This window comes from Pteronotus mesoamericanus, unplaced genomic scaffold (genome assembly GCF_021234165.1).
Source record: "Pteronotus mesoamericanus isolate MK-2021 breed Mesoamerican mustached bat unplaced genomic scaffold, CSHL_Meso_final scaffold_128, whole genome shotgun sequence".
NCBI classification, from domain to species: domain Eukaryota; kingdom Metazoa; phylum Chordata; class Mammalia; order Chiroptera; family Mormoopidae; genus Pteronotus; species Pteronotus mesoamericanus.
This window is the reverse complement of record NW_026555305.1, coordinates 2,679,802-2,693,135: the sequence shown is the minus strand read 5'-3', so window position 1 is coordinate 2,693,135 and position 13,334 is coordinate 2,679,802. Positions and strand designations below refer to the sequence as shown.

General features: G+C 60.6%; 1 protein-coding gene across 1 annotated transcript; it reads right to left on the bottom strand.

The window, feature by feature from the left end:
- Nucleotides 1-36: 36 nt before the first annotated feature.
- Nucleotides 37-11,288, bottom strand: PTPRH (protein tyrosine phosphatase receptor type H). Its single transcript, XM_054588151.1, has 18 exons — nt 11,235-11,288; nt 10,415-10,448; nt 9,987-10,250; nt 8,594-8,860; nt 7,989-8,252; nt 6,708-6,977; nt 5,744-6,043; nt 5,142-5,408; nt 3,916-3,994; nt 3,769-3,801; nt 3,442-3,532; nt 3,005-3,095; nt 2,711-2,787; nt 2,488-2,622; nt 2,121-2,243; nt 1,766-1,926; nt 277-412; nt 37-165 (listed from the first exon to the last, which is right to left on the bottom strand). The coding sequence occupies exons 1-18, from the start codon at nt 11,286-11,288 to the stop codon at nt 37-39; spliced, it is 2,775 nt and encodes a 924-aa protein (XP_054444126.1).
- Between the last annotated feature and the right edge of the window lie 2,046 nt (nt 11,289-13,334).

The window sequence follows — 13,334 nt, the reverse complement described above, 5'->3', positions numbered from 1 at the left end:
GGGCTGGGGTGGCAGCGCCCCGCAGCTCAGCTCCCCCTAGTGGGCCGGGGCGGCAGCCTCATTCTCGAAGACCAGGTTCTCATACACGGCCCCCTTCTCCGGGGGGGCTGGGCAGGACTGCTGGAGGAACCGGAGGATGCACTGGTGCAGGAACACGTACTGGGCCTGGGGAGGGGGCACGCGGGGGGTGAGGCGCGCCCTCCTGAGCCTTGGGGTGCTTTCCCCGGGATTCCGCCTCCACCCGCCGCCGCCCCGTTCCCTAAGGCCCCGAGTCACCTCAGTCTGCACCATCAGGGGCCGGCTTTCCCGCATCTTGCTCACGTAGTGGAAGGGCCCCACGACGCCCTCACTCTGCAGCTGCCGCAGCAGGACATCCAAGGCGATGAGGGTGCCCGTGCGGCCCACGCCGGCGCTGGGCGGGGACAGGGAGGGGTCAGACACGGGAGGGGGTGCTTCGAGACACAGGCAGGGGTCTGTTTTGGGAGCACCCAGCGATTAGACGATTGTGTGAGCAAGACACGGTCCCGGGGAACGGAGTACAAGCGGGGGCGGGGTGCCTGCTGAGGGGAAGGCAATGACATAGGACTCTGGGTGGAGCTCCTTCCACCCTCCAGGCCCACGTTACAGGTGGGGAAACCGGGGCTGAGCCAGGTAAAGTGCCTGGTCCAGGTCACTCGGCTAGTAAGTGACAGAGCTGAGGTTCGCACACGGGAAGACGCACTTCCAAGATGATAACTTAAGAAACCAAGATTTTTTTTCCCCATGGAAGTAAAGTCCAGCACAGGAAATAGAGTCCATAATATTGTAATAACTGCGTACGGGGCCAGGCGGGTCCTTGTAACATTGGGGGTGGTCACTTTGTAAAGTAGAGGCTTGTCTGAACAGTACGCTGTGCCCCCAAAACTAATACAAAATAAGTGGTGAATGGCAACAGGAACGGAAAGATATCATTTTCAAATATCTTAACCATTTTTAAAAAGTAAACATAAAATTCACCGTTTTCAAGGAAACAGTTCCGTGGCAATGTTGTGCAATCATGGCTTCTATCTGGTTTCCAAACACTCATCTCCCCCAAAGGAGGCCCCGGGCCCACTAAGCACTCCCTCCCCATTCTCCTCTCCCTCCAGCCCCTGGCAACCACCAGTCTGTTTTCCGGTGGACGGGCCCGTTCTGGACGTTTCGTGTAAACAGGATCATCCACTGTGGCCTGAGTCCGTCTCCTTTCCCTCGGCCTGCTGTATCCGTGAATCAGAGCTTCCTGCCATTTTAGGGCTCCAGCTAATAGTCTGAACCACTAGGCAAGACCCTTGGCCCGGGGAGGGAGGGAAGCGCAGCCTGCCGGGGCGCCTCCAGGGGGCGCTCTCCTCCCGGGACTGGCACCCAGTGAAATCTTGCCCGCGGGGCTTCAGCACCAACCGGACTGCGACGGAGGGCTGAGGCCAGCAGCCCAGGGAGGGGCTTCCAATGCTTCTCAAAGCCTCTGGCGGCTTCTCCCTTCCGTCCTTCACGCCGCCTCCCTCCTCCTCCTCCTCCAACTCCGCGTCCTCCTCACTCGGGCCTTCTCCTCCTTCGTCTTCTCCGCTTCCTTTCCCACCCATCCATCCATCCATCCATACGCTCGCCTTCAGGCTGCCTCGCTGCCCCTCACCTCTGCCTCCCTCACCTTCTGTCTCTGTCTCCTGTACAAGGTCCCTTGGGCCCACAGAATCCCGTTGTCTGCGTCCCCAGGGTGTCTCTCTCACAAGGACAGGGTGGGGGTCCTCACCTGCAGTGCACAATGGGGGGGCCTCCCCCGGGGTTCTGGTCCAGCCACTGCCTGAGCGTCTTCCAGAAGCCCAGCAAGGGGTCTGGGGAGTGGGGCACGCCGTGGTCCGGCCAGGCCACGTAGTGGAACTGCCGCACGGACAGAGTCTTCTGCTCCTCTGTCTACACCGAGAGAGTTGGGGGAGGAGAGCTCAGAGCGGGGGATGGGGGGCCGGTTTCTGATGGGCGGGGCATCCCTGGGCACAGTGCGGTCCCTTGGGGGAGTGACAGAGGGTCAGGATTCCTGGGGGGGGGGGGTTCTGTGGAAGGGTCTGCCCCAAATGCCCCCCAGAGCTGGCGGGGTCGGGGGGACGCACATGCCGCAGCTTCAGGTCTCGGACCGTCCAGTTCTCCGTCACCTTCTCACCCTTCAGGGCCACTTGCAGGTGCCCGTGGGTGCAGGGCTTGGCGTCAAGAGGCCAATAATGCTCGCACTTCACCTGGGGGAGGATGCGGGGTCAGCGAGCAGGAGGCCCAGCGCGCCCACCCCGAGGCCCCTCACCGGGCCTCGCCCCACAGGCGCACGACGACGGGTGGACTGGGCGCGATGGGGAGGCGGGGCCCTCCGGGAGGGAGCGAGGGAGGTGTGGGCGAGGGCAGCACTGGGATCCGCGTCTCGGGAGGGGTCGCGGATGGAGCTCAGGGGTCCGTCCCCCGGGCGCCGGCACGAACATGTCCTCTCACCCGGCCGAACTCCACGCAGTTGGTGAGCATGACTAGGGTGCGGCTCTGCTGCTCCCACACCAGGCGCCAGAAGTCGCCCACCGTCTGCGGCAGGGGGCCCTGGGCCGCAATGAACTCCTGGGAGCTCCAGAGGCCCTGCCCAGGGGAAGCAGGCGGGTCCTGACGCCCTCGGGCCCCGTCTCAGGCGCCCTCGGCCGCCTCCCAGCCCCCAGCCACCACCTACAGGCACAAAGCTGGCGTTGATGTAGTCGGAGCCTGGCTCCCCCGGGAGGAGCTTCAGGGGCACACGGGACCAGTCGTCTGGGGAAGAGGCCAGCATGGCGGAGCAGAGTCGGGGGACAGAAGGCACGTTGGGGAGCAGACAGACATGGGAGCTCTGGGAGGGAGAAGGACCTCGGCTGGGAGGACTGGGCCAGGGGCAGGAGCCCGTGCGTCACGGGGGACAAGCGATGGACCGGGAATGGGGTGGTGACAAAGTCCCGCCTGGGGACAAAGTCAGCAGCAGCTTAAGACTCACAGGGCAGCACGTTTCTGTAACGGTTCTTGGCGCAGTTCTCAGGAGCTGAGGCCACCGTCTGAGACTGGCCGAGGCCCTCCTGGGCCAAACGCTGGGGGCGGCGGCAGAGGAGGGGGACACGGATGTCAGGGTTCTGCCACCTTCCCCAAGGGGCACTCCGGTCCTCCCTTTGCCTTGTTCAGAGCCTCCCATTTACCCCTCACGCCCTAGGGACCGAAGCCCCGCAGAAATGGAAGCTGCGTGCCACCGTCTCTGGGGGACACCGGGTGACCTGCGGGCTGGTGGAGGCCGGAGCGGGGGCGCCAGGGGAAACCAGGGACCGGCGGGCTGTAAGATCCCACTGACTCAAACACATAAGCTCAGCTGAGAATGTCTGTGGAAGCCCCCTCTGCCCCTCTGTTCTCGCCCCACCGGGTCCCCCTCTGGCCGCGCCCCACCTGGTACTCCTCAGCGAAGCCACAGCTGCTGTCCTTCTCGTTTTTCCTGACATATTCAGCAAAGTCACCCGCCGGGATGTCCCCCAGGAAGCTGGAAGAGGCACAAAGATTTTAACCTCCTCGAGTCTTGCGCTCTTAGGATAGAACAAGAGGTGTTTTCATGGTTGCCTACATGCCCAGAACTGATCCCCAGAAATTTCCGCGCAGGAAGTTTAAGCCCCTCTGAGGCGAGTGTGTGAGGGAGGAGGGGTCACTGATCCTGCCCTGTGACCCAGGCACAGGGTCCTTGATTGATTCTTTTGCCTCTCCCCAAAACGGTCTGCTCACCTGGCCGCTGACTCCTTCCGGCTCCTTCTGTGCCTGGGGAAAGGGGTGTTGACATGAAAGCCTCAGGGAGTGAGGCTGGAACCAGTGGCCCTGACCCCCGCCGGCCCCCACCACCGGGCGGTCGGTCAGTCCTGCGTTGAGTCTCACCTCTTCCTCAGGAAGAAAATCAGCAGGCCCATCAGGACAAGAAACAGGAGGACACCGACAACGGCCCCGGCGATGACCCCTGGCAGGAGGAGGCGTGGGGAGCGTTGGAGCCCAGGCCCTGTCTCCCGACGGCCCCTCTCTCCCGTCTCCACCTTTACCCCAGACGGGGCTCCGAGGGCCCCCAGGGGCGATGCTGGGCACAGAGGGGAGAGGAGGAATCTCTCCCCTCCGCCTCTCACTTCCCCAGGAGCCTGGTCCGAATGCACCATCTTCTCAGATGGCCTGGCTGCTAGAGCAACAGTCGCCTGCTTTACCCAGACCATGAGTTCTCAGCAAAGGCGACTCTGCCCTGCCAGTGACGTCGGGTTCTATCCGGGGACATTTTAGTTGTCACAACCGGGGTACGGGTGCGCCTCGCATGGAGTGGGCGGAGGCCAGAGATGCTGCTCAACATCCCATCATGCAGAGATCAGCCCGCACGTAAATAGTGCCAAGGCTGGGGGCCCACTCCCTGCGGTGGACGGCACGGGTGGGTCCCCCCAGAACTGAGGCTCATCTTCTCCGACGTCCTGTTTGCTAGGAGCTCGGCTCCCTCGCAGCGGGGCCCACGGAGGCTGGCGGTGCCCAAGGTCTCGCGGGGTCTGTCCTCAGGCCCTGGCCTGACGGTAGACGCCAGCCCACGGCCTACCTCCGTCAGCCATGGTGGCCCTAGGCTACAGCACCTTTTCTTTTTTTGCATTATGGTTTTTTAAATCCTTCCCCCAGGATAGGATGATTGATTTTAGAGAGAAAGGAACGGAGGGACAGAGACAGAGAAACATTGACGTGAGAGAGAAACATCTGTTGGTTGCCACCCGCGCGCGTCCCAACTGGGCATCAAACCCGCAACTATTCGGTGCAGGGGGGTGACGCTCCAATCCACTGAGCCACCCGGCCGGGGCAAGAAGGCGGCTTTTCTTTACGGGTTGAAGAAAATATTCTAAAATTCACAGGGATGATGGTTGCACCCTACGGCGCATGCCCTAAAATCCATTGCGGAGTGCACTTTCAACGAGCTGTATGTTAGGTGACTTTTATCTCAATGAAACTGTTTTAGAGAAAGCAGAACACAAAACACACGCACAAGCAAACAAAAAGACCGCATGGGTGGGTAAGACTCCCTCACAGCAGGGCCCTGAGGGGGTCACGAGAGGCTGCCCCTGTCTGTCCCCCGGGACTCTGCTCACCTGCACTCTGGGTGTGGCAGGTCACGGAGGCAGGGGGGGCCCTCAAGCCGGCCCAGATGGTGGTGACGGTGGCTGCGTAGGACTGAGCCGGCTGCAGACCCCCCACGGACGCACCGCTCTCGCAGGAGGACCTGTCCTGGGAGCTCTGCTGCCCGCCCACCTGCACCTCAAAGGCCTCGAAGCCTCCCAGGGGGCAGGACCAGGTCAGGGTGACCCCATAGCCCCCAGAGGTGCTGACGCAGGAGGTGATGGAGACAGGGTCCGGCTCTGAGCGGAGAGGACGAGAGGAGTCCGTCAGTATGTGCCATCCAAGGTGGTTTGCCATCCCTCCCCCGCTTTGCCAAAGGTGATGCCAATTCTGTGACAACAAGCCCATCCTTCCCTTTCCCAAACCAAAACCCCTCTTCATCCCTCCAGTTTTGGCTTCCTTCAGTGGACTCAGAAACTACAACTCCCATGAGGCCTCTGGCTCTCTGTACCACTGTAGCTTATAAAGTCACAGCCCCATGGCCTCATGGGACATGTAGTCCAGTCACTTCCACTAGCCAGCAAGGTCGAACCTAAGCCCCTCCTCTCCCAGGTAAAAGGGAGCCCCGTCTCACCTGTGGAGGCGTGAAGACTCTGTGTGGCGCTGGCTGCGTCGCTCCTCTCTGCCCGCACGCTGAAGTTGTACAGAGTGCCGGGTTCCAGGCCCTTCAGCACGTACCAAGTCTCGTTGGTCCTGCCTGTCTCGTAGGCTCGATATCCTTGGGGATCTCGTTCCCTCTGGGGATGTCCCGCACTGGCCCACCAGATGCCATATGTGTAGAGGTGAGGGCGCGGGTCTTTGGGGGCCTCCCACCGCAGGGCAATTGAGGTGTTGGTCTGATTTTCCTTCTGCAGGGCTGTGACTTCGCTGGGAGCTGAGAATAGAGACAGGCACCCAAGGGGCTGAATCCTCAAGGACCCTCAGACCCAAGCCTGCTCCCCTCCCCTTCCCTGCAGAGCTGGGGTGCTCCGGTCACCGGACGGGTCTACTTCCTAAGGAGCCAAACCGCAGGAAAGACGGGGGACCAGGGTCGCCCGGTCCTCTCTGCCTTGAGTCTGCAGTCCTGGGTCCCACACCAGCTCTCTCCACAGGCAGCCAGAGGCAGGGTCCCTGGTCACTTCCAGACACACCCAGTTTCTAGACGGAGCTGCGGACTCCAGTCTTCTCAGCCCAGATGGCCCAAGACTGAAGGTTCTCGGTTCTGTCCATCAACACGGACCTCGTCCCTGGGGTATATGGTCCTTCTAATGCTCGGGAGCTTCCCTGTGCATGCCTGGAGGCCAGCTGCGCTGGTTCAGCTCATTCACCAGCACAAGCTGTGGACAACTGTCTAGCTTTGTCCCCCAAGACAGGCCCTCACGGTGGAACACCCTGGTTGCTGAGGACAGACACCCCCAGGAAGCAGACCCTCACGCTCAAGGTCGGCGGATGGCAGACAGGTCGGCAAGCGCGGCTCATCTCCCAGGCGCGCCCCACGCCCTCCATCACTGTCCGCCCCCTCCCAGCGGTGCTGCACTCAGAACTAGGCTGAGTCTCACCGGTGGCCCCAGCGAAGGTCTTGTTGTCACTCCTGACCCCGTTTCTCTCTGCCCAGATGGTGAAGGTGCACAGGCTCCCAGCTTCCACTTCCTTCAGTGTGATCCCGGTATCAGTGGTGGTGTGGGTCATAGTACTGAGCCGACCCTCCTGGATCCACGAGACCCCGTAGGTGTAGCTCTGAGAGTCCGGGCCGTCCGGGGCTTCCCAGCGCAGGCTGATGGAGCTGGTGGTCCGAGCCTCCACCCTCAGGTTCCTGACGGGGTTCGGGGCTGAGGATCAAGACAGGAGGAGAAGTCAGCTTCAGTATCTGGTTCCCACAACTCCAGATCTTTCTTTGCCACAGGACTCAGAAAACGTGGGCAGGTCATGGGTGGTGTGGCTCAGTGGGTTGAATGCAGGCCTGCAAACCAAAGGGTCGCTGGTTCCATTCCCGGCCAGAGCACAAGCCTGGCTTGCAGGCCAGGTTCTCAGTAGGGGGCGCACTAGAGGTAAGCACACACTGATGTTTCTCTCTCTTTCTCCCTTCTATTCCCTCTCTAAAAAGAAATAAATAAAACCTTTTAAAGAAAAAAAAAATGTGGGTGTGGCCTGGACCCACCAGCCCAGCACGACAGCTTCCAGGTGACACAGAGCCTGGAAGGACAACTTGTGAAATGCACACCAAGTCTGAGGAACGGGTGTGAAGTGAAGCCTGTGACATGTCATTGGTGCTCTTATGTCAACTCTGCATCAGCAGGATAACATCTGGTCAAACCACACGGACAGAGTTGGACGGACTGGATTTGCTCCCCTGATTTATTTTTCTTTTCTTTTTTTTTTCTATACCTGAGGACCTGCTTATTGATTTTAGAGAACAGGGAAGGGAGGGAGAGGTGGAGGGAGAGAAATTTCGAAGTGAAAGAGGAACATCCATCGGTTGCCTCCCGTATGTGCCCTGCGTGGGGACTGAACCCCCAACCCAGACGCGTGCCCTGATCGGGAATCCAACCCACACCTTTCTGGTTTACGGGACGACGCCCCAACCAACCGAGCCACGCCAGCCAGGGCAGAGTGATAACATTTTGGATCTACTGGGTGAAAGAAACTATGTCTTTAAAACAAATGTCACCTGTTTCCTTTTACTTATTTCATGGTGGCGATAGAAAAACGGAGTCTGCACATGCGACTTCCACTGTATTTCTACCTGTCTACAAACCTGCCGTGTTCTCCTACGGGTGCGCAAGCCCCCTCGCTTTAGAAAACAAACAACAACAGAAAAGCAAACAGGGGCTGCCTCTCACCTGTGGCGGCCCTGACGGTCACCGGGGAGCTGCTGAGTCCGCCTTCCTCCACCCACACGGAAAACTCATACGAGGACCCGGGGTCAAGTCCCTCTGCTGTGAAACTGGTGTCTGTCGTGTTCCGGGTCTCATTTTGGTCACCCGGTCCGGTCCACCGGACCCCGTAGGTGTAGTTCAGGGCGGGGCCGGCGGGCGCCTCCCAGCGCAGGCTGACGGAGCTGGTGGTCTGCGCCTCCACCCTCAGGTTCCCGACGGGGCTGGGGGCTGGGACGTTAGGAAGCAGGATCAGAATCAGCAGGGGGCAGAGGAGGGGGACACTCAGTGGGTGTTTCTAACCCCTCAAGCCCCTAGCCCGGCCCCCGCCACCGGCCTGGTTGCTAGGCAGCCCCTTGTATTATGGTCTAGAAAGCTCCCCAGCCCCTAACTCAGAGGCAGGAGGGCCTTGGGATAACCCCTGGGACGTGGCCAGTTTCTCCCGGAGCCTCCCTGAGGGTCTGGCCCAGCGAGGCCTGAGGACATGCTGGCCACCCTTTGCTGACTCCTCCCCAGGAGCAACCTCAGCCGCCCCCTACCACCTCCAGGGGACAAAACAGTGAGCTTCTCACCTGTGGACGCGGGGAGGGTCACAGGGGAGCCGGAGACTCCGTTCCTCTCCGCCCACACGGAAAACTCATACGAGGATGCCGCGTGAAGTCCGTCCACTTTGTAACCGGTGTCTGTCGTGTTCCGGGTCTCATTTTGGCCACCGTCTGCAGGCCACCGGACCCAGTAGGTGTAGCTCTCAGGGTCCGGGCCGGCGGGGGCCTCCCAGCGCAGGCTGATGGAGCTGTTGGTCTGGGCCTCCACCCTCAGGTTCCCGACGGGGTTCGGGGCTGAGGGTCGGGACAGGAGGAGAAGTCGGCTGAGGTCTCTGCTCCCCACATCTCCAGCCCTTCCTTTGCTGGGGACTCAGAGAACGTGGTGCAGAGGCTGGACCCAGGAGCCCAACACGGCAGCCGTGACTTCCAGGGGTCACGGAGCCCTGGAAGGGTGGCTTCTAAAACGCACTCTGTGTTCAAGGACTGGGTGTACAGTGAAGCCTGTGACATGTCACGGGTGCTCTTATAGTGACTCCATGTCGGGATGATAACATTTGGTCAAACCACACGGACACAGTTGCACAGGCTGGATGTGTTCCCTTTATTTGTTTATTCTTAATTTTTTTCTTTCATCCTCACCCAAGGACGCGCTTATTGGTTTTAGAGAGGGGCGAAGGGAGGGAGAGAGAGAGGGAGAGACACATCGATGTGCGAGAGGAACATCCATGGGTTGCCTCCTGTATGCGCCCTGCCCGGGGACCGAACCCTCAACCCAGGAATGTGCTCTGACTAAAATGGAACCTGCGACTTTTTGGTTCACAGGACAATGCTCCAACCGTCCAAGCCATGCCGGCCAGCACAAGGGATGACATTTTGGATCCCCTGAGCTAAAGAAACTGTTTTTATAATGAAGTCCACCTGTACGCTTTCCTTCACTCAATGGGGCCAACAGAAGGCCTGAGTCTCGCCCTGGCTGCTGCGGCCCCGTGGGTCGTCCATCAGCCAGTGAACTGAAAGGTCGCCGGTTCAACTGTCGCACAGAGCACAGGCCTGGGTTGTGGGCCAGGCTCCCAGGACGGGGTGTGTGAGAGGCAACCACACAGTGATGTTTGTCTCCCTCTTTTTCCGTCCATTACCCTCTCTCTGAAAAGTAAATAAAATCTGGAAGGAAGGAAAGAAGGACGGAAGGGGGGAAGGAAGGAAGGAGGGAGGGAGGGAAGGAAGGGAGGGGGGGGGGGAGGGAGGGAGGGAGGGAGGGAAGAAGGGAGCTAACTTGAGTCTACACACGCAGCTTTTATTCTACTTATATCTGTTTACAGAAGCTGCCATATTCTCATACGGGTTCGCAAACACTGTCAACCTCTTCCTTTTAGAAAACAAACAGCAACAACAAAAAAATTCAGCAGAGGCTGCCTCTCACCTGTGGCGGCCCTGACGGTCACCGGGGAGCTGCTGAGTCCACCTTCCTCCACCCACACGGAAAACTCATACGAGGACCCGGGGTCAAGTCCCTCTGCTGTGAAACTGGTGTCTGTCGTGTTCCGGGTCTCATTTTGGTCACCCGGTCCGGTCCACCAGACCCCGTAGGTGTAGTTCAGGGCGGGGCCGGCGGGCGCCTCCCAGTGTAGGCTGACGGAGCTGGTGGTCTGCGCCTCCACCCTCAGGTTCCCGACGGGGCTGGGGGCTGAGGAGTGAGGAGGAGAGTCCCGTGTCAGCAGAACAGCACCCGCTCTTTGCCTACCTCCCATCAGCCCCGGCTGGATCTTTGCGCCCTCCATGGAGCCTCGCCCAGAGGCTCGTGGGAGTCGAGGTGCCAGCTCCCAGGGGGAATCAGCGGGGATCACTCACCGGCTGCCCGGGCCCCTGGCCAGCTGCACAGGCCCTGGGGAGAGCCCAGAGGGGAGAGTCAGAGTCGGCCGGCCCCAGCCCAGGTGAGGCCGGGCGGCTGGGCCAGCAGCCTCCAGCCTCGGCCCCACCCCGTTGTTGTTGCTGCTGCTGTGCATGGTGTCCCCTCCCCCAGGCCCCGACAAAGGTCGCCCCAGCAGCCTGCCGTCTTTGCTGGGTGTGTGTTGGGGCTGCATAGAGCCCGGATTTCAGCGGCCCCAGAGCTGGGGTTGGCTCCCCCGATGAGGCTGGGAAATAAGCTTAATGGTCTCGCTGCCCAAAAAGTATGGGGCTTGGAAGACTAGAAGCAGAAAAGGACGCAATGTATGGCTGGTTAAAAAAATACTACGAAAATAAAAGAAAAAAGAAAGTCAGCTGGGAATGGGGAAGCGACTGAGGCTGGGGACCAAAGGCCAGAAACCCAGTCTGATAGAGGAGGCCAAAGGCCTGGAATACAGAGGACAGGCCAGGGGCCTGGACTCCTGGGTATGACGGGGGAGGGGCCGGGGCCTGGACTCCTGGGTCTGAGGGAGGCGGGGCTGCAGCCTGTACCCCGGGGGTCGCTGTAAACAAGAGTTTACAGACACAGCCACAGCTAAGGGCTCGTGTGTAAGACTCCCCAACAGTCTCCCCAACCTAGGTGCCCGCTTCCTCTCCTGGGAACCAGCAGTCCGTACTCCCTCAGGGCCGCAGTGGGGGACCCCAGCTCCCCCTTCCCCCAGACTCAGCAGCAGCCCCTCCTGCCCTCTCCTGAGGCCCCAGGCAGCCCGCTGGGGACACTCACCAGCAGCAGCAGGAGGCTCCCCCAGGCCCTGAGGCCCCCACCAGACCCGGTCATGTCTGTGGACACTCTGAGGGACCCAGGTGTCCCAGTCCTGGACCTTCCACCTGCTGGACTTCAAATGCCAGCATTTCCCCTTTCCCGTGAGGCCACAGGTCAGGTGGGGAAGGGAGGAGGAGGAGGAAGTGGAGGCTCCAGGGAGAGTCTCCAGCCCCGCCCTGTCCCTCTGCCTGGGTCTTGGCCTCTGGACCGTCCCTGGTCCGGAGGGAACCACAGGTCAGGGCCCTGCGTCCCCGCGGGCGCGGGAACGCACAGCGCAGGTACCAGCCTGTCTCCTGGCTTTTTACAGCAGCTACACAGAAGTTCTCCGATTCTTTCATAGGTACCCCTGGCTCTTCAAACAGCAGACACATGCCGCTCTGGCAAGTTCCTTCTCCATCAGCCACGGCCTACAGCCTCTTCCAGCTCTGGCTGACCCCAGGTACTTGACCACTCCCTGCTGCATGAGCTGACCTAAGCAAATGTCTCATTACAGGCCTCAGAACGCGGCACGTGGCCTTTGGAGGGCAGAGGCGAGTCTCTTCCTCTCTGCCCCGCTGGCACCCGGCCACAGAGGGCGGCTCCGGACACATCGGGAGTCTGGATGTGATTCTGTGCCTCACGTTCCCGGAGTCTGCTGTCTGCGATCTGGTCTCACGTTCCACTCTGTTCCCACCTTCCTTGCCCCGTGCTGGCGGGCCAGCCCAGCCCCCCACGGCACCGATCGCCTGGTGTCCGTCCCAGCCACGCAGTGGGGAGCCCAGGGCGGGGTACCCCGGGGAAGGACAGAGCTGCCTGCCCTCGCTGCAGGAGGACGCACGGGCCCTGGCTGCCCTCCCTCACGGACCAAAGCACGACACGCCGCAGGACTCGGGGGAAGCCTGAGCAAGGGAGCTTCTGGGGGCCGCACGGACCCCCAGCTCGGTTCCCAAAGCTGCCAGCACACCCGGAGGTCCTTGGGGAAGCCACGGCTGCCTTTCTTCTGATGTCATCAGCGAAACACTCAGCCACGATGTCCTGGGAAGACCCGGGCGGATCTCCGTGGGGGGAGGAAGGACGTGGGGATCTCTTCCCCTGGGCCCCCGAGAGCAGAGCTGCCTGTCCTGCCACCTGGCCCTGAGGAACAAAAGTGGACTCTGTCTCAGTCCTGTCGTGACGTTTAGCAACATCCTCACTAGGGGAGGGGCACCCGGAACCCGGTCTCGGCATCGAGCTCTCACCCCATCCGTCCTGCCATCCGTCCACACCCCAGCCCTAGACCACCGCCTCTCGCTTCCGTCTCCCGACTCACCTATTCTGGACACTCCCTATGAACAGGATTCCATGAGAAGGGGCTTTTGGAACTGGCATCTTCCATTCACGGGAAGCTTTTTAAAGATTGTTTAAAATTTATTTTTTTAGAGAGAGGGGAAGGGAGGGAGAGAAACATCACTGTGTGGTTGCCTCTCGCACGCCCCTCGCTGGGAACCTGGCCTGCAACCCAGGCATGTGCCCTGACTGGGAATTGAACCGGCGACCCCTTGGTTTGGAGTCCGGCGCTCAATCCACTGAGCCACATCAGCCAGGGCCAGTTTTTATTTTTTATTATTATTATTATTTTTATCCTCACCTGAGGACATGCTTATTGAGAGTGAGAAAAAGGGACAGAAACACCTGTCGGTTGCCTTCTCACACACGCCTCGACCAGGGACCGAATGTGCAACCCAGGCACGTGCCCCGACCGGGAATCAAACTGGCCACCTTTCGGTGTGCGGGGCGACACTCCAGACCTGCGGTCTCATCGGCCAGGGCGTTCATGGTAAGGTGTTCAAAGCTGGTGCATTTTGTAGCCTAGAACAGACCTTACTCCTGTTTATGACCAAATAATAGTCCACAGGCCCAAGTTTTCCAGAGGCCATGACTGGCAGGAGGTGACAGCTGCTCTGCAGAACGAGACCGTGGAGAAGCCAAGGACTGCCCCACACCGCCAGACCACCAGGGGGCAGCGGGGGGGAGGCACGGGGACCGCCCCCACAGGCCTCGGACAGAACCCACCCTGCTGACACCTCGATTTGGCCTCTGGCT